Raw genomic sequence first — 24,638 nt, 5'->3', positions numbered from 1 at the left:
TAAAAAAAAAAGACTCTTTTTTCAAACGTGAATGGCTTCATGAATATTTACTCTACAAAAAAATTATTAGATTTCTTTTTTCTTTTGTGTTTAAATCTTTTTTCGAAATTCCAGCAGGTAAAATTTAGCAAGATATAAAGGATTTTCATACAAAAAATTCTAATACCTGCGGACCCATAACTGTAACTTGGATTAAAATTCTATGTCGAAGGTCCTAAATTATTTGCAGCAACCTTCTTCGTGAATCATATTATCGATCGAACGTTATCTGTTTACAAAGATTTCAATTCTCTGTGGCCAAGTGGCATAAGCACCATCCCTTCATCCAGAGCGTCCTTGATTCGAGACAGCCTATCCAGTTCAAGTCATATTAGCGATTGGCAGACGCTTGTTTACAAAGATTTCAATTTTCTATGGTCAAATGGCCTAGATATACGCCGTTCAACGTGACTTGGAGGGTTCGATATCTGTTGTCGACGTTGACGTTCATAAAAAAAAAGAGGGAAGAAAGAGGAAAAAATAGAAAATTTGCCTTATCATTGCGGAATTACAATTGTGACGTGTAGGAGCACAGTAAATTTTCAATCTCCTTGTCGCTCGCTGTCACTTCAAATTAGATTATTGTAACATCCAAGAACAAAACGGAGGAGCTTAAATGGTTGCAGTACATAACAAGCGGTTTGCAGTGTAACACGTAAGAGCAAAACGGCTGAATTTAAATTGTTGCAGTTCATAACAAACGCCTTACAGTTTGCAACGAACGCCTTATACTATACAACAACCGCCTCTTATGTTATAACAACTACTCAAAATACCAAAAACAAAACAAAATCATAAAACCCAAAAAAAAAATAAATAACCCCTAATAATAATCACAAAATACTTCTTCACTTCTTATTTTACTTTTTCTTTTTATCAAATAAATTTTCTTTTGCAGATGTAAACTATCTCTTATTTTATTTAACATCAAGAACAAGAAGTCCCTTGAAGCTATTATACTTCATTGCAAAACCCCTTTTTATTTTATCGTTTTATCTTTTTTAATTCTACCTTTACCAAAATAGTCTGATCTACTTTACAAGGTCTGGTGGTCACTATAACAAGCGAATCAATCCAAATCTGACTGATATAAAAGCAACTCTTATATCAATTGCAACGCAAATTTGTTTAATTAAACCTTAGCATAATGCAGCCAAGCAAATTATTACAGTGTTACGTATAGTCTTGAATTATATTTCTTTTTTTGAGCACTGAAAAAAAAATATATACAGAGCAGGTATAATTCACCTGAAGAACCTGCATCATATTAAAGCAAAAGGCACCGTCTAGTTTGTCCTGCCCTTGTTTATTGCTCTTGCAGTTACTATTATTGATATGTCTATTATTTTCTTTACACCATAGCCGCATTCTTGCCGCAGGAGAAAGCAAGAAAAAAAAATACCTCGACATTTTATAACAATCTATGATTGCTTTACTTGAAGACTCTTATCTTTTCGCCTTTCTTTACATATAAATAAATATTCCCTACAAGTAAACATTTTTTTTTATTTTCACAAGAACAGGAAGGTTCCTGATGAATATACACTTCATTGTAATCCTTTTTTTTTTAGCCTAATTTACTCAAAGCAGCTTGATCTACTTAATAAAACTTGGTGGTCACTTAATGCAAGCTACTCATAGTCAAATCATTGCTCTTTTGGAACCGTATCCTACATAACCGTTTGATCTTACATCAAAAACCTTTCACATCAGCCCTGTCTAACACTATAGAAATCTTAAAAGCTCTGATTTCACAATACGTCTACCTCCCAACAAGATGTTAACCTAATCGATCCTGGTTATCGCTGTCAACCTTATTATTAAAAAAAAGTGCAATTTTTCAAAAATTTCAAACCTACTTGACTCAAATGGACAGCATGGCAACTTCACATTCGGACGATTACTGATTCAATCCAGTCTACTGCTACTATCTTCTCTTGGAAAATGGAAAGACGTGTCATGACATTATCGGCCCTTTGGGCACATTCTTTTAATTATAAACAAGTCCTTCAATTTAATAAGAATCGTGTTACACATTCCATATAATAGTATAAATACCCACTTATTTTTATTAATACAACATCAGTCAATTATCAAGTATTATTCTCTCTATTAGACTGTCCGTCTATTCCTATCTTACTTATCTTTGTCTCGTTCTTACTTATCAACTATCGTAAGTCCTATTTGCAGTTCACACCTTCAAGCCCTTCACGCCACCCTCTCTTGTCCTCTTTTAGCTGTCTATCCAAGCTTCTTAGTTCCTGTCCGGTTCTTTCTCTCTCTCTCCTCTCTGGCTTGACAAAACAACTCATTACAAGACGAAAGAAACAGAACGAAAAGAAAAATTACCTTTTCTTAAGTAACTGTGCCTCTAATTCCACGATACCATTTCATACCTGCCAGTTTTTTAGCGAGAAAAAACGGCAGTTATGGAATCAAAATGGCAAATTACTGCTATTATTTCCCCCTTAGCGTCCATAACAAAAAGTAAAAGGGAAACATATCGGAACTTAAAGATGTGACTCCCTCTACAGGATGTAAGTACCAAAATGACTGTCTTTCTATGACTAACATTTTCTCAACCAATAACAAATTTGAAGCCAAAATAGCGCAAAAAAAATCGTCATGTTTTACCAATCATAGCTATAGATTATTAAATGGCGTGATTTAGTAGAGCAATTAGGTTGTCATTGCATTGCACCATTTATTTCACATTTCTATAAATACTCTTGATTTTCGTTTTTGTTTTTGTTTTTTTTTTTTCCTTTCGTATCCTATTTAATACTTTTCTTTTAAATTACTTCGCACTATGTCCCACACTTTTCTCGAACCTTATGTTGAAATTGTCTCTCGCAAGAAGACCTGTGAACTTGTAGAGCCTATTATTGTAATTCGTTCTAGTACACGTTCGCGTGAAGGTAAGTTATCTATTTTGTACCTATTGACATCTGACATTTTTTTAGATGAAGATGAACATGCAGTGCGCCCCCTTAATGCTTTGTCTGTATTGGATCGTCAACGTTATTTTAACTCTCAAGGTAAAGTTGGGAAATACTCTGTATATAAATACTAAATGAATAATTTATAGCCTCTATGGGTATTGAGGAGTTTGTGCATTGTTCTTCTAATGCTAGTGGGCAAATATCCAGCAACATATTCCAATACGTACTTGGATGTGTTAATGATGGTGTCAGTGATGAATTATCTCCTGCTTTTGTAGACAATATGTGTGAAAAGGTTTCTGGTGAAGTCAGTATTTTCACTGATATTGACTCCTTTGCTTATGTCAGTGACGATTTACCACTTCGAAACTCAGCTGGTCTTGTTATCAGGCCATTATATTCAAGCAGCTACATGTCGGATACTGGTGTAACTTGGTCTCACGACGTTTATACCAACAATGTCAGCGTTGGCGTCCACAGGATCCCTAATGTGCAAATTTTAAAGACAGAAAAACTTCAGGTACTTCACCTACTTTTAAGGTGCCGCTACTTAACAAATATTTGTAGGCCTGTATCTTTTTCCCTCGTATTTACCAGGAGCTTGCTTCAACCAAAGATGTTAGCCCATCATATCATGTACCTAGCCACAATCATGTCCAATTTGTTGATCTTGTTCTCCTTCCGGCTTTGCGTATGATTTTTGATACGTCAGTGGTGCCTGTGCCTCTAGATTATGAGTCTGCTGCTCATTCTGGTATGGGAAAAAGCATGTACATTAGCATGAAAGAGTTTGCTAAGCTAGAAGAAGCAATGAGGGGTATTCTATCGCTTAATTCACGCTTGAATTCGGTTTTTGGTGACTTTTTTTTTGTAACCTGGGGAATGGGCTTGAAATCTCGATTTTCAGGGGACGAGACATTCATTGACGCTTTGGCTTCCCAAGGCTTTTTATGGGATCGCGTCGATTTCAACAATTTGTATTTGGACTTGGGCGTCAATTTTGGCTGTCCTCAGCATGGTTTGTCTGGCATGTGGTCGACTGGTAATAGCACGAACTTTCGTGCTATTATCGACAACTTCCTGGCTCCTGAAGAAACGTTTATGTGGAGAAAGTATCGTCACGATCCTTTTTGTGATCACCTTGGTGTTGGGGGCTTTAAGTACTCAAGTCCAAAATCTGATTTTATCAGGGTCACTGCGTACTCTCACTCAAAGGAGCCTTTTTATCGCAGATCGACTATGGGTGAGAGGCACGGAGATGACTTCCAACCGGATGAAGTACTTAGAGTCTCGCGGCACTTCATTAAGCAAGTAGTAAGTGAACAATTTATATAGTATACTAGACTTAAGCTCTAAATGATATATAGAGAAAAATGAAGCATTGCTTGTCCTTAATGAAGTCAAGTTCCTATGGAGTGCGACTCGAGGTTCGCTTCACGGCCAATAACTGGGACAATTTATATTGTCGTACTCTGGAGCTGGCCAAGTATGTATTTGTTATAGTGTATGCAAATATTCTAACATCATTTGTCTAGAAATCAGCTTCAATTACACATTAATTGGTACAAGTCCCATGCCATTTGGTCGTTTGTCGATAACCGTTTGGATGCCCTTGTTTCACTAGCAAAAAACTTCCACGATCAAGCGGAGACTAGGTTTACAGCAAGCCAACTCACAGGTGTGGCTTTTATTACGTTTATGCTGTCCGCCCTAGTACATCGACCATTAGATCGTAACTGGTGGCTACCCTTTGCTGACCAATTAAAAGCCCACAGGTGTCGCAAGTCAATGGCTTTGTTCGTACCTAGCCTCTTCAAGTTATCTAACGATAACACGCGGTGGTCGTGTGTAGTGAGCTTGAAACAGCATCTGCACGGTGTCTTCCATAGGGACGTTTTGACCAAGGTGACACCTGATCTGCAAGATGTCCTTGAACTGCCTGAATGGCATTACAAATCTCCAACCATTTTGACAATGAAAAGCATGGGTATAAGCTTAGATTTTGAGCTTAACATATATGCTCCGTACATAGATTTGTTAAACAAAGAAAATTTTTACTGGAACCGCGCTATACTATTTATCAATCATTATGGCTTAACCGATGCTTTAGTGGAGCCATTTGTCAATTTGATGATGCACGAAGTGATTTTCAAGTTTTCGAAATGGAGTAAATACTGCAAGGACGAAGAGTCATACCAGAAACTTCAAGCGTATGGGTCCAATTTCTTTCGTGATATTAACTATATCAAAGACATTATAAAGGTACCATAGTAGACCTTTAATCAGTTTTCTAACTATGCTTCTTATAGGACGGTCATTACAATGTTGTCAAATCTCCTTATACTAGGCAACAAATACAAAATCTGCTTCTCCCTTCCTTCTCTAAAATCACAAGAAATACCAAGTCTGTTGCGTTCCAACACCCATCAAGTGCATGGAAACTAATGCAGTCTCGGGCATGCTTTATAATTTTATGCCTAAACAATCCAAGTTTACAGTCGGATCTCAACAGATTTCGTCAAGCTATGCTTAATTATATATTTGAAAAGTTTATGTTTACACCAAGAATTGCGAAAGACAGAATATGGACTGTAAGCAATGGATTATTATTTTATGAAATTTAAGTTTTTTTTTTATTTTATTTTATATGTCTTTTTATGTACAATATGCAAAAAAATAAACATCTTTTAATATGCACTGTTCCTTACTGCAAAACTTTCATTATCTATTTGGTTTATGGCAATTTTTTGAGTTGAGGTAGCATCTAGCTTATCATCGTAAAACCAGCATGGTATATAATGAGAAAAATGGCCTTGTTACTTTTTATAGGTAAAATTGCTGTTTGCCTGAAGACTCACTGGACATTGGTACCTACTACTATGTTCCATTACATATAAGGAACTCTTACAAGTAGGATGGTCCTGGCATAAACGTTTATAAAAAGGAGATTTACATCAGACGTATAGAGAACTGGGCTCTTTAGCATTATATAAAATTAAAATTTCATCGTATTTCTGACATTGAAATACACCTTTGTCTCCGTAGTAGCTGTTGTAAACATAGTTATTTCTATACGATGTCATCAGTTAAGAAAGTCTGAGTGCCCTTTTTACAACGTGGATATTCTTTGTTACAGCAAAAGATCTATGCTAACTATTGGCGTAAGAGTTGCACAGCATATCTTTCAGGTTGTACGTCCTATTGCAATAAAGCTTACGTGTATTAACTCTGACAATTGAAAGACATGAGCATGCAAATGCAAAATTTGGCTTTCAACCAGCCTAAGCTATTACCAATGACCATATGTATAAACTTAAGCCGAAAGAAGACATCCTGAGAGATCACAGAACATATTTCACTAAAACTGTGCTCATTCTTCGTTAGGCATATAAGAAAGTGCAACTTCAAAAGCCCTTGGCTCTTTTTGCTTGTTAAATGTTATATGATATTATTTATTGCTATGTCCGAAACAATGTTCATTGAAATTGAAATTGGCATAAAAAGCATACAATTAGGCAACCGCTAATTTTGACAGCAAGGTTCGACCTTGAGAGCAACAGTATCTTCCTAACGTTGGCCAGTACTGATATTTACATGCCCTAAATCTCTTTTACCGTGGATTTCTCCTGTCATCTAACTTTTTGATCCACTCAGGTTACCAGAAGTAACCTCAAAATCAATTTTTGATGAACCCATTCAGCACTTGGAATTAATTTTCTGCTCTTATTGTTTACGTACGATATTTTTCATGTTTGAAGCTTTTTCATGACAGAAATATACACTATCACTGCAGCTTGGTATGTCATAAAGATAGTAACTAACATATATGCACTATTTTCCCTATATGCTCCAGCCTTCCAACACCGTTTTTCAATTATTAAGTTGATGTACTAATCAGGCTTTAACTATTTAACATATACAAACAGCCTCAAGCGCTTTTATTAATATGCCAACGCATAAATGTTTAATTTCCTAGCTGTTACGTTTTACACCGCTTAGGTTTGCATTGCGTTATGCAATTGAAAAAGCATAAAGTTGCATATACTGAGCCACGCGCTACTTAATTTCGAAGACCTGCAAGCCCCATGTCCAAGCTTAGAAGCACAGGCACATCTTCTCATAGGAGGCCTAGCCAGTTTTCACCATATATCAAGCAAACCTCTTTGTAAAATGAGTTGACAAAAGGCTATCACACTATGCTCTATATAAGGGCTTTGGCTTCTTGGTCATTCCTCCTACACTCTTCCCATAGTAACCACGCATATTTTCCTTCCCACCAAACTAAAAATATTTCTAGCTTTGCAATGAATGGATGCTATAGCAGCTGCCCGGCTTAAGGGGTGGTAATTAACCATGGTGGATAGTAAAGTAAGATACATGGCTTTTTTATGATCCACAGCCCACAAGGACAATCCTTAGTCAACATCCTGCCTGCCTTCCTTTGTATGAAAAAAAAGGTAAAACTGTAATTAACCATCAAAATTGGAGCAAAGAAGCATTTGTTTAGCAGCTGCTTGGCGAATCTCATAACTTTATTGCTTAGAACACTTTAGATATAGTTTCGCCTGTAATATACGCCCACAAGACATCGCCGAACATTGATTACTTATTTTTTAGTAAAGTCATCGGTCCATAGAGAAATTCACGAAATTGCATTTATCTCTACATCTATGCATCCGAAATGCATAAAGCTTACACCAAACGATAGAGAAAAAAAATAGCCTTTTGGCAGTATACTTTTTGCAAAAAAGAAAATTTTTTTTCGCGTAGATATTTAAAGTTTTGCTCATATTTCTACTTTCTGAGCTTAAATTACTTTAACAACAGAGCAACATTGCTCGTTCCCAGTAGAGAAGCAGTTATCAAGGTCTTGGATTTATTCTTAATCATTCATGTTGGCTTCCATTCATACATGCAAGCACTTATGAAGTCGTATATAAATTAATGTAAAGAATGATGACATTGATAACATATCTAATGGCTGGTAGCGAATTACATCCATGTTCGAGCAGAAAGTAAGCAATAAACTAATCGAGGCCTGTAAATATCTTGTTGCTTTTTATTACTCCCCGTAAAGAGTAATAAAATAACCTATTTACTCGAAAATTAAAACGGAGTGCTTGTATCTTTTATTTATAACTGCCTAGTAACAAGAGGTCGGCTAAGCTTCTTTTTTTTTTTCTCTTTTTTTTTTTTAGAACAAACATACATCCATTAATTATAATGTAAAAGCATGAATATATTTATAAAGAATCTTTCTTAAGCCAATAATTTCATTTGAATAAGTAACCTTGATAGCCATTCTTTTATTACTTCCAATTTTTTTGGTTCCATTTTTCAAAGAAACTATTTTGTTACGTTCCCTTGCGTGCGTCAGATGATCTAAGCCAAAACCCACATGTTATTGTCCTATCATTCATTTTTTGAATAAAGCAATCGCAAAAAGCCTTTTGGTTTGTGATACTTTAAAATGCTGTCATATCCCAGCATACTTTAATCATGAATCATCTTCAAGTTATAAGAAACTAGAATAGCGAATTCTTTTCCAAGGATTCATTACAGTCTTTTCTCTGTCACCCGGTCATAGATAATTTTACTCCTTTTACGCAGTACAGACCGGATTAATGTAGCCTCTGATGCTATAACACATAGATGAATAGTAGATCAACCTTAGAAATGATTATAAATAGTCGACCTGCATAACCAGGAGTACATTATATTAAAATTTATTTACATTATGTCAATAGCTATAGGTAACTAAAGCGCATTGAAAAGAACTTATCAAATCTTCTTGAATAGGATGTAAATACTAGATACAATGGTATTAAATAAGAGCAAATATTTCGTAGTTTTGTTGAATTTTATAGTCTTTTAATTTTACAGACTAACACACACGTCAATAGAATACAGCTGTATTGCTTACAAACTAAATATTTACAAATGAGTTTGAATAAGAATAGATACTAACAATTATCATAGTCCTGTACAGACAATTGTAACTTTCATCTCAGCAGATCGTTATCGAGAACAGTTTATAGATATTTTTTATAAATGTCAGATCATATTAGTAGCAACTATGTTTTGTCATGGAATCTGCGGGCCTGCCCAAAATGATCTAAATAGCCGTGAAATCATTCTTTAATAAACGTATTCGGCATTAGAACTATTGTTCAGTCACTTTGATTCCTCATTATCCGCTTTTAATACTTAAAACACGTCAGAAACTACAACCTTTGCCTTTAAGAATAAGATATCAATCCTTGAACAATAAAGTGATAAACTCTCCCAAAAAAGACCATCTGTAGCGGAAGAAACAAATTTCAAAGCATGAGTATGCGCCTTACAGTCATACAGATCAAATTACGAAATTACTTTCTTTTTACGGCGTCAATAGCATCAAAATACAAATTTAACAAAATAGCAAACATTTAAAGGTTGTACCAAAACATGAAGCAATTCGGTACAAGGCTGATTCCCAATAAGACTTTATGAGGTAACGAACGGCGTAATCATCTCCAGCCATACAATCCATTCGTTAAACAATTACCTGAATACTGCCACTTCTTATAGTAGGAACTTCCTACACCTATTCATGCTCCTCTAATCAAACCATTCACTAAATCGTAAAACAGAAGCTTAGAAAAAAAGTCCGCTAGACAAATGAAACAAATTGTACCACATAACCCCTTAGGCATATACACCTGAAAAGATATTTCTGAACACAAGCTGCAAAAAAATATGAAGATTTGCGCGCAGTAACAAGCACTCATGATAAAACCACAACCACATCTACAATGTCAACCAGACAAGTAAGCATCGATCAGGCTTAACTTTAGGCATAAGCCAAAATTTAGCCATAAGCATAGCCATAGCCATAAACATAGGCCACTAGGTGTAAAAATGCCTTTGCCTCATTTATGTATCAAATGGGGTGCCTCTAGTGTCTGAAATCACTCCGATCACTCCCAAAGTAAGCAGGCAACGCTAGATTTTGGTTTTTAGCCATAGCCGTGACGCTAACTATAGATACAGTCATAAAAAGTGCTCCAACCACAACTCTGAAATTAAGCGGGCAACCACAGGATTTTGGGGTTTAGCCACAACCACAACCACGATCACTGCCATGAACAAACAAGGCTATCCCAATGTCGCTATCATCCTGAAAAAGTTGCTGCTGATTGAAAAGAAAGTCTTGATACACCTTACCATCAAAGATGTCCCTGTACACTCCATCTTCATGTGTACAATCTTGTTCGGCACGGTACTTAAATAATTCTCTCTTGTCTTCATCAAGCATCATTTGTGCTAATGCAGCACCAACAGATACAACAGCCATTTGCTGAACAGCAACAAAAGAAGGGAAGGACTCATCATTCAAATCGACACCAGCTTGTCGAAGGGCAAGAGCTTGTTCATGCTTTCTATATCTTGGAAGCTGACAATTTTCATTAGTACAAAACAAGATATTTGCATCATCCTTTGGGTATAAGAAGCAGCCATTGGGACAAACATCAAAATGAGAAACAACTTGAAACCCATCATGGCTACTGCATATCCATCTTGAAACTGTATCGGGACTAGGCATCATACCACCAAGCTCTGTTGGATTTATGTTAGAGGTAATGAGGAATTTTACATTGTTTATTAATCTACCATTGAGAGCATCGTCACTAATCTTGCTTAATAGCGTTTTGTTTATAGTATTCATCATATCTCTCTTGAACTGACGATTAACACCGTGCTGATCAGCCAATCGAGTAAGCTCAACAGCAGCCTTTTCGACCGCCGAGAGTTGCAAGCTGGATCCAGTGTACTCATAAACCACTGCATTATCTAGAGCGATGAAAGTGTGATATATTAGCAAAACGCAATAATGATAAACAATCACTAATTCCTAATTTTTTATTACCAGCAAGTGACGAAGCAACAGATCCAACGCTAACATTAGACATGCTTTTCATGCCAACGTCTACATCAATATTTGTATCAGCATCGTTATCATAGTCATCATTTGAAGTAGTTTCTAAAGTAGAATTTTGCAGTGACAGTTCACCAGCTCTATGTTCTCGGATAAAATGTGACATACATCCACCACGTATCTGATGTAACTGCAACTTAGCAAAGGTAACACCAACAAAGCGTTTGCAAAGGTTACAAGGATAAGAAGTAGCTTGAGACATTGGAAAGTTAATTTTTTGACAAAGGTTAAAAAAAGAGATGAAGAGCAGACAATAGTAATTTAAAGGTATTTATACTTTTCAGTGTGTTATTGTTCAAGTCAAAATTAATAAGAGTACAAAGTATTTATTGTAGAAATCAGATGAAAATCATGGTTCCTCAGGATGCCTATCTGGCTATAGGTGGCTAAATCTACCGAATTAGTCAATGGTTCTGTATGGGGTAATGCTGATTATAGAGATGATCCGTACATCTAATGCATATCCATTGTCATTTTTGGAATGTAATAGGTAAAAGCAAAGAAAAATAACAATAAAAACAAAACGTGGGAATTAATATAGGGCGTAAACAAACATTGGCTCATACATGACAACGTACATATGTAAATAGAAGATAGCCTTTAGTATAGAAAATATAAGACTAAAACGCAGATACTTATAGAGAAATCAGAGGTTAATATAAAATTGTTGGTATCAGAGACAATTGTTATCTAGGCTAAAGTTAAGTATAAAGCTCATTTTTCTTTTATTTTGCTATGTTTATTTTTTTTTAATAAAAATCAATAATAAATCTGTTGATGTTTGTCACTTAAAACTAGTATGTATAATCTGATATAGTAATATATACAAATGCCAATTCCTTAAATTCTTAACGTGAATACAAGTAATAAACAATACAATGTAGATCAATAACAAAGGTAACCTAAACATAATATAACATAGAAATAAATTAAAATTATTCATAATAAGTCGTTTAAAGTCAGTATAAAAACAATAAAAGAAATGGTATTAGAGCATATACACTTATCTCTTGAAAAAATTACATTCTGTAGTCTCGCTTATCTACTATGTAATGATTACAACTTTAAAAAGAACATGTCATAGTGTTTTACTTCTTTTAAAAGTATTATGTAAATGTTTTTTTCCCATATTTTATTATAGCATAAAATATCTGCAAACGATGTTTGTTATGGGAATGGTGATCTTTTTTATCAAGTATACTACAAACTAAAAAGGTAACTTCTCCTTAATACAAAAATTAATTAAAGATATCATATACAATGCTCCTGAATTGATCATCGTTACAATGAATACTTTTCTTCAATTAATAATCGAGTTTATAGAAGTGATATAGGCAACAGCAATCTCGCAAATTACTAAAAGAATATTTTTATTAGTTTTGTTAATATCAGTCTACATCTTTCATTTTTGAATATAGTCGTAGCATCTTTCCCCTTTTTACTATGTGCCTTGCTGCAAAGGTAATCAAAGAGTGACTAAACGGATTATTTACATTAAACAATGTTATCAGTAGAAATGAAAATGTGCTAGTGGACACCACTTGTCTAGTTGAACAAACTATTATGGAGCAAGTGCATAGATTTGCATAATGCCGTTTGATATTTAGTTGGCACTACATGGTACATATGTTATTAGATGAATGTGAAAAGTATATAAACACTTGCTGTTTGTATAATCACTATGTATTTTAGTTCTACCAAACTAACACTTTTTTACTTTTTATCTTTTTGCTATGCCTTACAACGTTGATCGAATTGTTAATGAAATTCGCAATTATAACAGAACTGTTAACGCTATGAGAAGTGAATTTGAAGCCTGGAAAAATGAAATTCAGCAACAAATGACCGAGTTGAAGCTGATGATAGAGCGAATCGCTCCTATAAGCTATCCTGCTTCACAAGGTAAAAAAAAAAAAAAAAAAAAAAAAAAAAAAAAAAAAAGTTGATTGAGGTGTTTTTTACTTAAAATACATTACAGTAGCTATTTATCAGCCACAACCTTCCTTATTAAATCTACCAACATTTGACAGCGTTCGTAGAGATGTTCCAAGATTCCCAGCAAGCTTGGGTAATGGGCGACATACTAACGCAGTCTGTATAGACGCATTTTTAAGAGAAACAATGGGCCTTGTAGACGATCCAGAGGATTCTGACGAAACACTTGATCATAAACGCCTCTTAACCAAAAGGTATCACTCTCAACTAAACAGGTTCACCCAAGTAACTTGTACGAGCTTAAGCAATAAGCTTCTTGCGGATGCGCATATCGATAAAAACAAGCTATCATGGAAGGATATTCCAGCTGTTTGTAAGAATACAGCATGTACAGAGCTTGAAGAACTTGCTTTACGAGCAAGTATCCCTTTAAATAGATGTATCAATAGCTGGTGAGCTCAAGTTTTGCTAGCAAAGTCATACAACAATTACCACAACATGAAGGTATTCTTTTTCTACAAAAACGTTCATTTGATTAACCATTATGTTTATATTAGTTGAAAAATAAACAACCAAAGGCTGCAAGTAACTTAGTAGAGCCAAACACCTACGTAACAGAGCAAATAGATGATGCACATCCTGAGGAAAACCTTGATTTTGAACTACTACCTGATCTGGACGCCTCGAACGAAGTAGAAGAAGGATATAGCAATGAACTTAACATGTATGTTTAATTTTAAAAACAAATATACTCTATCGTTATAACGATTAAATTTTTTTAACCTTAGTGCAACTTCTTCAACTACTTTCTCGTCTTCTGCTGTTTCTTCTCTCCTTCCTGCTTCTTCTCGTCGTACCCGTTCTGGCACTCGTCCCACTTCTCGTCGTCAAAATAAAACGAGAAGAGTATAATTATTTCTTTTTCCTTTTATTGTTTAAATAAATTATATTATTATTTGTTAAATGTCGTTTAAGATTGACTTGTCATGACTAGATCTTCACGATGGTAATGTTAGCACTTTTTGTTTATATAAGTTGCTATTCTTCAATGTCATTGGTCCTATGACGTTAGCTCAACGAAATAAGCTTGCATGAATTTTAAAGGTTTTTTTTTTCTCATTGCTCTTTTTTTTTTTTTTTTCTTTGTATTTTTGTCATTACTCTACTTTGTTAACAGCTTTTGATACTTTTAACTATTGCTGATATGCACCATGTCTTGAAAACAAAATAGCCAAAACTAAATCAACTCAAAAAGTTAACACATTACAAGCAAAAGAAAAACAATTATTTTGTTGCATGGGTATAAAGTTGTTGAATGTTTTATTCTTTTTAACTATTTTTTTTTATCTTTGCTTATAGTAAGTTCTAGTATTTTTTTACTTTAAATATTGTGAGTGCTTTAGTCAAGATGTTTCTAACGAATGGTTCACTAATTAAAAAAAAAAACTTGGTTATGGTTACATTACAACATGCAATAACCCTTGCTCTTCTTTATATCATTATTTGTATTTCTTTCCGTTTCTTACATTGACCTCTTACTGACTCTCTTTATAGTGTGCAACCTAGATGTATAATCAGTATCATATCATACAGTAGACCGGTTTGTCGCAACTACTCATCCTCTGCTTTTGTATACTGTGCTTGGTGTATAGTTTCATATCGTGTATGCTGTTCATATTAGGTAAAATTATACTCTATGCGGCTTCAGATAGATCGAACTTTGACTAAAAACATATTGTATAGATAGTATGTTTGAACAAGACAAAGGTATAATTTGTTTGCTTGTTATTTTTTATTAACTGATGTTCTTTATTTATTAGATTTTGATATTTTGTTTTATTCTGCAATGAAGATTGTGTATGAATTGACTGTGAAGATACCAATGATAACAGCAATGATGATAGAGTATTATGAAACCCTATAGAGTATATGAGCATGGACTTGAGAAAAAGTAACAATTGTTGTATAAGGCAATTATTCATCACGATAAAAAAAAAAAGAAAAGAAAAATAATCTTGGTAAATAGTAATAAAATTTCAAATATTTAAATATTAATCATCCTGTTGAATGTAGATTGCAATGAAGGTTGTTGAATGTAATTAAAACTGCTAAACGAATTGCATTGAATGGGATGCCGAGGTCAGGTAAGTAATGACTTATGTATTATTTCTGTTCATTCTTTATTCCTTTTCTTTTACTATTCCTTTTCTTTTATTATTTTCTTTTCTTTATTATTCCTTTTTTTTTATTACTACTTTTTCTATTATTACTTTTTTCTATTACTTTTTTGTACTACTTTTTTTTATTACTTTTTTTAATTACTTTTTTTTTTATTCAAGTGCATATTAAATGAAAAATGTACACTATTGAATATATAATCAAATAAATAAAGCATCGCATTATTAAATCATTTAAATTTGTCCATTTATACTACCCTATACAATAATAAACCTGCCCATTTTACTGGATATACATGCTTAAACGTAGCCATACTCTGCTGATGTACAGAACGACTAAAGTCTGCCTCATCCAATTACATTGTTGTGTGAAAGTGTTTGAGAGCTTATATTGAATTTGTTTTCAAACTCCTCGGCCTTAATTATGCTGGGCCAAGCATTAATATGCTAGTTCTCGTGTTAATATTGCCTACAGAGGCAACAAAATTTCGCTAAATTCGACATTTTTAGCGTTTTTATTTTGCTGATAGATGGATGAAACTAGCATTATGCGGAGATTTTTTCGCCGTAGTGTCTAAAAAAAATTTTACAACAGGTACCAAAAAAAATATAAGAATAGAAACAATGAAAAGTTTTCCTGGCCAATACAAAAAAAAGGATGTAAAAACGAAACAAGGGGCCCTTGGATTAACAAACGGTGAGGAGAGGTAATCACAAGTAAAAAGGAAAAAAAAATTAACAAAATACAATAACTAGAGGCACAGAAAAAAAAATTACACAAATCCAATATTACACCTGCACCTAAAGACTTGATCGAGTGGTTATCTTGACACGTATCTGGTAGGCCGGACCAAAAATGACAGTTGTTAATTTGTATGTTATGCTTAGTTTCGCTATACGGTGAAGCTATAACAGAAACCAATTAATAGAAGACTGTAGGAGACTATTAATGTACAATAACCACAAGATCAACAGCTAAACTAGTTCTTGACTTCAATTGCTTGAACGTGCAAAATAAAAATGTTCGGCAGCCAAAATTAAATTTAGCGGGAAGAAAGCCTTTTGTTTTATTATATTACAACAATAGATGCTTTGAAATAACATATTAATACAAGGTAAGTGGGGAAAATGTACAATTATGAAGAGTATTATGGTGATTTTGATTAATAAAGTAAATGATGTACCAATTGAATATTCATTTTTCATGTTGATTCTTTTGATGTTCTTTTCTGTCTGGTGTGCTGGCACATTGGGTGAACAATGCGTCCAGAGATCGTCTTCTTAATGTATCCTGTGAGGGTAGAAAATAATGGGTAAGAAAAATAATGTCGGCCAATTGTGGCTTCCATTCATTCAATTTCCGATGCGGTGAAGCTGATTATTTTCCTTTCCCCTTATTTTCATTTACATTTTCTTGAATAACGTCCGTTAGAATTATTCAACCACACCGAAAGGCATACCATTAGAATCGCCATAAAAAGGAGCATCGTTTGAATACAAAATAAGCTTTAAAAATCAAAAAGGAATCAAAGGTGACTCCTGACTAAAAGACGTCTTCGTCACCACACCCGCCGTGATAGTATAGTGGCAGTACGTAGCGTTGTGGCCGCTTCGACGCAGGTTCGATTCCTGCTCACGGCAAAATTTCTTTGAATTGCAGTTATCATATCTTTTTATTCTATATGTCATACTTTTCATTCCATTTTTAGATGTTGTGGCAATAGAAGTGAATAAAGAGGTCACACGAAGCAAAAGTGAAAGAAGTCAAAATATGAAAAAAGTCGAAAATTGAAAAAAGTTGAAAAATGAAAAAAGTCAAAAAAAAAAAAAATAAGCTAAAAAGAAAAAAAAAAAAAGAAAATATTCATATATATATCCCATCTTTTTGTAAAGAAAATGTTAGTTAGTTTAAATAAATCATATATTTCTACTCAATAATTAACAAACTTTAACAAGAAAGTCCCTGTTCACTTAAACTTTTTACTCTACTTTAACTTTTATCAAGAAACATCGTATTGATCTTACACATAAGATCTGGTGGTCACTACTTATCAAGCATCTGCTTAAATTCCATACAAAACAACAACTTACAAGGCAATCACAACCTTAAATCAAGCTCTACAAGCAAACTTTACCCAATTTAACTCACTTACTACAAGCCAACCTTTAAAATAACAATGTGTTACTTGGTACTTCTTTTGGCTATTCAATTCAACCTATCAACCGCAGCTCAACCGCAGTATAAACCGCAGTTCCATACAGGCAATATTAATCTGATAAACACACAACCGCAGTATATAGAATTAGTATAAATATTCCTCTATTTTGATTAAATAAAGAGAATCAATCTTTTTACTACTTATTAAATTATCTGTGTCTTTGTTAATTACCATAAAAAGAATATCTGTGATCAGGCACGACATATATATGGATATTTGTGTTGCTTTCCTTTTAATGTGTTGTAGGAACAACAAGGTCAAGTCAAGCTACGGACATGGTTACATGTTGTAACTTAAAGTTCATTTGAACTTTATTTTTCTTTTGAACTTTATTTTTTATTTCAACTTTATTTCTTCTTTTGGATTTGATTCCTGATCGAGGAATCCTTTCCTAAAATTTTATATCTTTTTTTTTGAGTATAAAAAGGACAACCTTTTTATGACTTTTATCTGGACTTCTCTTCAATTATACAGTGGGTCAAAAAACTGCACCAACGCAACTCAGTTTTTCGGAAATACCAGTATAGCTCTGTCAGTTTAAAAGTAAACATTACGAAACTTGGAACAAAAAGAGTTAATACAGTTACTATTTATTGATAAAAGTTTCAAAATCAGATGCGGAGTATTGATCTAAGGAACACTCAGCAAAAAGAGGAGGTCGGTTGGTGCAGTTTTTTGACTTTTCTAATATTTAGTGGATCCACCCTTTTCTGCTAAGACAGCTTGTATTCTGTCGGGCATACTGTCTATATATTTGATGCATTGTTTCTTAGTAAACGAATTCCATTCATTTTCGACTCTTTGCCACAGGTCATGGATGCTAGTCGCCCTATTATCATACATGCTTAGCTTTAACTTCAAATGATGCCATATATGTTCAATAGGATTAAGATCTGGACTTTGTGATGGCCAATCGTCAATGTAAATCATGCCACTATCCTTCATCCATTGTGTTGTGGACTTTGATCGATGTTTGGGATCATTATCGTGCTGAAATACCGACGTTTCCCAGTTCAGACCATAGCATTCCATAGTGTCTTTTAGACTTGTACCAAGGATTTCTTGGTATACCTCTGAATTCATGGTGCCATTATAGATCTGACATGCGTATCCAGGTCCTTCGCTGGTTATACAACCCCATAACATGAGACCACCGCCTCCATGCTTCACAGTAACGTCGATATGGTGAGGCTGTAAACGATCACATTTTCTTTTCCAGTAATACTTGCAACCATCAGAGCCCCAAATGTTGATTTTCGTCTCATCAGAAAAGATGACACGTCGCCAATCATGTACTGTCCAATATTGATGCTTTTTAGCCCATACTAATCGAGCCTTCTTGTGCTTTTCAGTCAATAATGGCTTTTTCTTTTTGATCTCAGCATAAATTTCAACTGAATGTAAGACATTAATTGCCGATTGATACGACATAGGGCGCCCCAGCTCCTCCAACTTCATTTGCACATCCTTGGCAGTCTTCAAACAACTTGTGAGCACTTATCTCTTGATGTATCGGCGTGTTGACTCTGTTACAATGCTCGGTCTACCTCCTCTTTTACGTATTCTATCGTGTATCCACTTATTTGCATACCTATTGACGGTATTTCTATGCACTCCAACTCGTTTCCCAATGACTGCAGGATCAACACCGTTCTCTAATAATGCTTTGATACTGTTTTGAATATCGGATGGAAGCTTTTTGGGCATTTCTAATGATGGATGGATACTGACGATGTAGGATGAGTTTGGGTAAAGTAGGAAAGAAAAAAAAAGAAAATAATTGCAAAAAAATTTATTTTAAGATCCCCAGTGTGACTAGGAATAAAAACAATTAGATTAAATCCGTCGGAATTGTCTCAGTCCGGACATACGATACCAAATACCTTTTCATTTTAAAAGTCAAAAAACTGCACCAACCGACCTCCTCTTTTTGCTGAGTGTTCCTTAGATCAATACTCCGCATCTGATTTTGAAACTTTTATCAATAAATAGTAACTGTATTACTCTTTTGTTCCAAGTTTCGTAATGTTTACTTTTAAACTGACAGAGCTATACTGGTATTTCCGAAAAACTGAGTTGCGTTGGTGCAGTTTTTTGACCCACTGTATATCTTAAATATATTTTATCAATAAATCAAGTATTTTTATCTGAATCTTTTGGTATAACACTCTTAAAATACACGCAAGACAAGTCCCTTGAAGCCAATTATCTTCATTGTAAACACTTTCAATACTCTTATCCAATTACTCTATTACAAACAAGACTGATCTACTTAACAAGATCTGGTGGTCACTTACAACAAGCAAATCCAATATCAATACTTAACTCAAGTCTTATTTTTATTCTTTTTCATCTACTTTATTCTATTTTATAGAACGTTAATTCTTACAAGCCATTAAAGGAAGCAAAATTACAGTGTCATGTCTTTTGTTTTCTTTTTTTGGCAAGGTTACAATTCGTTCTTTATTAAGATTTTTGTACGAGTTACTGAAGCTGACTCATGAAGTTGTAACACAATGCAGCAAACTTTAGCAGCATTTGATTTTTCTCTCTCCAATTAGTTTAAATCTAGGAACATACAAACAAATACGTATGAATACAGATAAATCCAGAAAAATACAAAAAAATATAGAATGTCCATAAAATCATCAAAAACAGCATATAATCAGAAAAACCAAAAACATATAAATAACTTCAATATTTCTTATACTTTACCTACTTACTTTTGTTTCTACATAACCTTGTTTCTACTTACTTCATATTACTTTTTGATTATTTCAAATAAATATCATTCAAAGTAAATTTCTTTTATTTTTCTTTTATTTTACTTAACATCAAGAACAAGAAGTCCCTTGAAGCATATACACTTCATTGTAATCCCTATTATATTATCTTTTTATTTTACTTTACTCAAAACAGTTTGATCTACTTAACAAGATCTGGTAGTTACTTATTACAAGCGAACTTATATTCAATCTATTACTCTTTTTGGAATCAAATCCTATCTAAACCTTTGATCTTATATCAACACTTATTCAGTACAAACCTATTTATACTACAAAAACCTTGCACAATCCAATCATCACAAAGTAGACAATAATGAACTTTCATCATGACTCACAAAATATAACTATTACTGTAAATAATTTACTTTGTAAAATAATATAAACACTCTTAGAATTTGAATATCAATAAAGATCATCTAATTATCGAATAATCTAAAGTCTTATTTTCATATCTTAAAAGTAAAGCACAAGAACAAGCACGACAAATGAAGTTCGTGTTCAACAAGTTACAAGCTATGACTCACAAGAGAGTTGTTTATATTCAATATCAACATGACTCATGAATTATGACAATACTTGTATATACAGTAGTGGACAAAACTGGTGCACAAAAATGAAAATCAGTATTGCATCTCCGCTATATGCCTGCGACTTTTGTGGCATATACCATCTGAAAGGCAGTCTAAAATATACATTATGATATGTAAACGGGAACTGTCTCGGACATCCCTCAGGCGTAAGGTCATTTTTAGTGATTTTTTGAATATTTCAATTTTCGCCAAAAATATAGTACTTGTCTAGCCTTCCTTCAATTTTCCTCATATCTCTCCCGTTTGCTTTCAGATTTCACAGTATATTAGTGAGCTTTAGTAGCTCTCGAAAAATACATAAACCCATGCTTATTTTGTATTTCCCATTGAATTCCCCCTTTTGTTTTTACCCTGTTCACTATATCAAAGTACTAGCCTTATATGCTTAAGAAAATAAGCAACTGTAAAAGCGAAGCTCTGAGATTTCGAATACACTTAGTTCGTATGCCAGTGGATCTTTTTAGGGCAGCAAGAATCTCCAAATAGACAATCAACAGGATAAGAAAGGAAGAAAAGCACATCAAGACTTGTGACAGTAGTAGTCGACCGGTCGTAGTCAGCAAAATAACTAATGCAATCATCCGCCTAAAGTTTCGACAAGGACCTTTACGCACAGCTTCTGATGCTCAGCTCTTTTTGAGGTCCTTAGGACACAGTATTAGCAAACTGTCAGTCAGAAGGCACTGTAGGAAGCTAGATTTTGAGTCTGGAACTAAGGAATCGAAGATTTTCATTAGCTGTACAAGCCAGAAAAAGCGATGAAAGTGGTATCACGACAAACCATCGCATACTATAGAGGGCTGGAAGTCCAGCATCTTTAGCAATGAAAAAAACATGAAGGTTATGAGTGCAGATAGTATACACTAATATTGAAAGCAAGTCGAGCAACCTTAGCGATCTTTTTATGGTGAGCAAACAATGAAGCATGTTGGTTGCTCTGTTACATTTTAAGGCTGTATTAGATATTGAGGACCAAGATATTTGTGTCAAGTATACGATGTTGTAATAAAGTCATAGATATACACATGTATTTCGCCTACTACATATCACAAAAGCCTAGGGTATAGTGGTCTAAAATATCGTAATCTCTCGTTTCAGAATGACAATGACACAAAGCACAAGCCAAGGCATGCCACAAACTCAATATTTGATAACAGGGCTTCTGTGCTAAGGCATTAGTCGCAACTAATCCCGGCCTAATTCTTCTTAAGCATACTCGGTGGCAATTGAAGGCAAAGCTATGACGATACGACACTAGACCAAAAAGGGTAGATTATCTTTGGAAAAGAATAGTTAAAGAGTTTGGCTCCTTTACTGAAATTGATATACACACATACTAATAGCATATGCCAGGAAGAATATCCGATGATATCAAGAGATGAGATGATTATACAAAGTCTTAGACTTTAGACACTTTTGCGGTTTTTAGAAAATATAAAATTTTATAAATAAAAAGCATGTTCCTCGCTCAATTTTAACAATGTCATGCTAAGAATACACATAAATTACAATGGCTAGTATATCTTCCTTCTAATATAGTTTCATAGCTATCGCAATTATCGTGAGCAAGCAATAGTGGTTAAAAGCTGAAAAAAAGTTTTGTGCACCAGTTTTGTCCGCTACTGTACCTCAGTTCTGTAAAGTAATATAAATAGACCCAATAATTATTAGAAATAAAAGCACAATTATCTACTACCTAATCTTTAAGACCATATACTTATATTTCCTTTTACATACATTACTATAAAGAACTCGACACTTTTCTTTTAATGAAGTTCGTGTTGTAATTTTCTTTATGTATACTGCTTGTATGCGGGTTTAGATTTTTAAGTATGTAAGTTTTGTCGATAGTGACCACCAGATCTTGTTAATAGTAGATCAAACTTGTTAAAATAGATTAAGCTCTTGAGGTTTAGGAATAGGTTTACAATGAAGATTATTGACTTCAAGGGACTTCAGTATTTAGAATAGAACACAGATCAAAGGGTTTCAATTGAACGCTTGGTGGATTTATTGTTTTATAAAATAAAGAAAATATAAAAAAGAATATAAAATTCAAAAGTAAAGTGAAGTGAAGTAAAAATAGGGATAAGATATAAGGGTATTTACAGTAGCTTACAAAATTGTACAAGTGTTTTGCATTTTTTGCTTCTGTAAGATTTATCGATACCAAAACGATAAATAAGCTACAGCATGTTCTACATCATTCGAAAGTATAGCTTCTTGGCTTTCTTTTGGTACTATTCAGTCGGCGATAACGTCATTTTGGATGGAGCTATGGCCGCTTACAAATGCCGACTACACTTGTACAATTTTGGAACCGTTTCAAATATTGCAATATCAGCTTATAATCTTGCTCGCCACAGCGCGTAAGCCACCAGAAAAGATTTTTTTTATTCTTCAATGCTCAAAGTATCTTTTTCTTTCTTTTTCTGCCATTTTTCTTACACCTACAGGAACAAACTGCTATATAAAAGTGTACCATCGTCCAATATGCAACCTATCAGTGAAGATCTCCGTAATCGTATCATCAGCTGCTTAAAAAACGGATACTCTATATCAAAAACAGTGAAAACAACTAGAGCAAGCCGTGGAACTGTTCAGAACGTTCGAAAAACAATAAAAAACGAAGTAAACAGCATTAGAGCAGGTCGGCCCAAGTTACTCAGCAGAAGGGATGATCAGTATTTAGTCAGATTAGTAACTGTTAAAGGTCAAGAGAATGCAGTAGAAGCTAGAGACACACTCGAAAATGATTTGCAAAAGGTTGTATCAGCCCAAACAGTGCGAAGATCGTTGCGTAGGTCTGGTTTAACCTCATTTGTAAAGCCTCAAAAACCATTGCTCAGTGAAGTAAACAGACGAAAGCGATTGGAATGACCTCTTAATCACGTTGACTGGACCATAGAAGACTGGAAACGCGTCGTTTGGTCTAATGGGACTAAAGTAAATCGTTTTGGATCGGATGGTAAGGTTTATGCATGGAGGCAACCAAATGAGAAGCTTAAAAGAAGGCGGACAATTGGCACTTCAGGCCACGATGGATAAATCATGCTATTTACGGTTCAATCGGCGCTATAACTACATTCCAAATATGGAAATATATATTTTTGGCCATTGCGCATCGATTGGTACCATTTTCGTTTTCCAATTCTGACTATTTGTTGTAGATATCTGCGCTTGAAAATAGGCGGTATGCAATTTTTTTGGGCACGCTCTATATCAATGACTTCTTTACAGGTTTTAATAAGACTTTGAACATTTGTGTAACTATATGGTCCAACAATAGGCGTTATAGATTTGCTAAAATATCTGTATTTGATGAAGAGAAATATGTTAAAAACAGCAATAAAAAAATAGAAATGTCGGAGATTTTGGCGGAGATTTTGCACAAATACTTTAATCAGTTAGAGCTTATGGTATGCAAATTTTTACTAAAAACCATCGAATAGAAACAATTTTATGTGACCCTTAAATTTATAGCATGTCTGCACTTTTTTTATGATTGCGGAGCGAATATTTGCTTTCACACTCCGATATTTTGGGAAATGACTTATCCAATAGTACGCTATATTGGGTAAAAGTTTGAATGGAATCTGAAAAATTGAATTTTGGAGCTCATCTGGCACTGTAAGCATCTGATTTCCTCAGCTTGCCCTCATTTACTTTTGTGAAGGATTAGCAATCGCCAACTCCTTTGTATGTTTCTTGAATTCTAACATTACTGATGTATGGCAGTTATATGAAACATCGATATGGCCGCCAAAATTTTTGCGACCGATTTAGGGTTCTTAGCGTATATGCTATAACAAGGATGTCTTGCAAAGTGGCATCATCCACTGTCCGAGCATGCATACCAAATGGAAGCTTATTTCTAAGCATCTTTTGATGAATGTAATATAGATACTAAGTTTTTTAACTAAATAACATCATTGATATTATGTAAGGATCACATTGCTTCCTCGATTCTTA

The 24,638-nt window shown here is 34.1% G+C and overlaps 5 protein-coding genes and 1 non-coding gene across 6 annotated transcripts; 4 read left to right on the top strand and 2 right to left on the bottom strand.

The window, feature by feature from the left end:
* Nucleotides 1-2,848: 2,848 nt before the first annotated feature.
* On the top strand, nt 2,849-5,252 carry RO3G_17226 (uncharacterized protein; the record flags this gene model as incomplete). The annotated part of the gene is made up of 7 exons (XM_067671810.1): nt 2,849-2,957; nt 3,003-3,077; nt 3,128-3,501; nt 3,549-4,295; nt 4,349-4,467; nt 4,517-4,968; nt 5,014-5,252. The coding sequence occupies 7 exons, from the start codon at nt 2,849-2,851 to the stop codon at nt 5,250-5,252; spliced, it is 2,115 nt and encodes a 704-aa protein (XP_067527751.1).
* A 4,822-nt stretch (nt 5,253-10,074) lies between these two features.
* RO3G_17225 (uncharacterized protein) lies at nt 10,075-11,161 on the bottom strand (the record flags this gene model as incomplete). The annotated part of the gene is made up of 2 exons (XM_067671809.1): nt 10,075-10,814; nt 10,891-11,161. 2 exons carry the CDS (start codon nt 11,159-11,161, stop codon nt 10,075-10,077), a joined length of 1,011 nt encoding a protein of 336 aa, XP_067527750.1.
* A 1,531-nt stretch (nt 11,162-12,692) lies between these two features.
* Nucleotides 12,693-13,806, top strand: RO3G_17224 (uncharacterized protein; the record flags this gene model as incomplete). Its single annotated transcript, XM_067671808.1, has 4 exons — nt 12,693-12,861; nt 13,061-13,263; nt 13,452-13,618; nt 13,683-13,806. 4 exons carry the CDS (start codon nt 12,693-12,695, stop codon nt 13,804-13,806), a joined length of 663 nt encoding a protein of 220 aa, XP_067527749.1.
* Nucleotides 13,807-16,641: 2,835 nt separating this feature from the next.
* On the top strand, nt 16,642-16,712 carry RO3G_19230. The gene has a single exon. It is a non-coding gene; the product is annotated as a tRNA-His (tRNA).
* A 1,262-nt stretch (nt 16,713-17,974) lies between these two features.
* RO3G_17223 (uncharacterized protein) lies at nt 17,975-18,721 on the bottom strand (the record flags this gene model as incomplete). Its single annotated transcript, XM_067671807.1, has 1 exon — nt 17,975-18,721. One exon carries the CDS (start codon nt 18,719-18,721, stop codon nt 17,975-17,977), a length of 747 nt encoding a protein of 248 aa, XP_067527748.1.
* Nucleotides 18,722-22,859: 4,138 nt separating this feature from the next.
* On the top strand, nt 22,860-23,546 carry RO3G_17222 (uncharacterized protein; the record flags this gene model as incomplete). The annotated part of the gene is made up of 2 exons (XM_067671806.1): nt 22,860-23,035; nt 23,144-23,546. 2 exons carry the CDS (start codon nt 22,860-22,862, stop codon nt 23,544-23,546), a joined length of 579 nt encoding a protein of 192 aa, XP_067527747.1.
* Nucleotides 23,547-24,638: the final 1,092 nt, after the last annotated feature.

The sequence above is a fragment of the Rhizopus delemar genome, genomic scaffold, assembly GCF_000149305.1.
Source record: "Rhizopus delemar RA 99-880 supercont3.28 genomic scaffold, whole genome shotgun sequence".
In the NCBI taxonomy this organism is placed as follows: Eukaryota; Fungi; Mucoromycota; class Mucoromycetes; order Mucorales; family Rhizopodaceae; genus Rhizopus; species Rhizopus delemar.
This window is presented reverse-complemented; position numbering and strand designations above follow the sequence as displayed.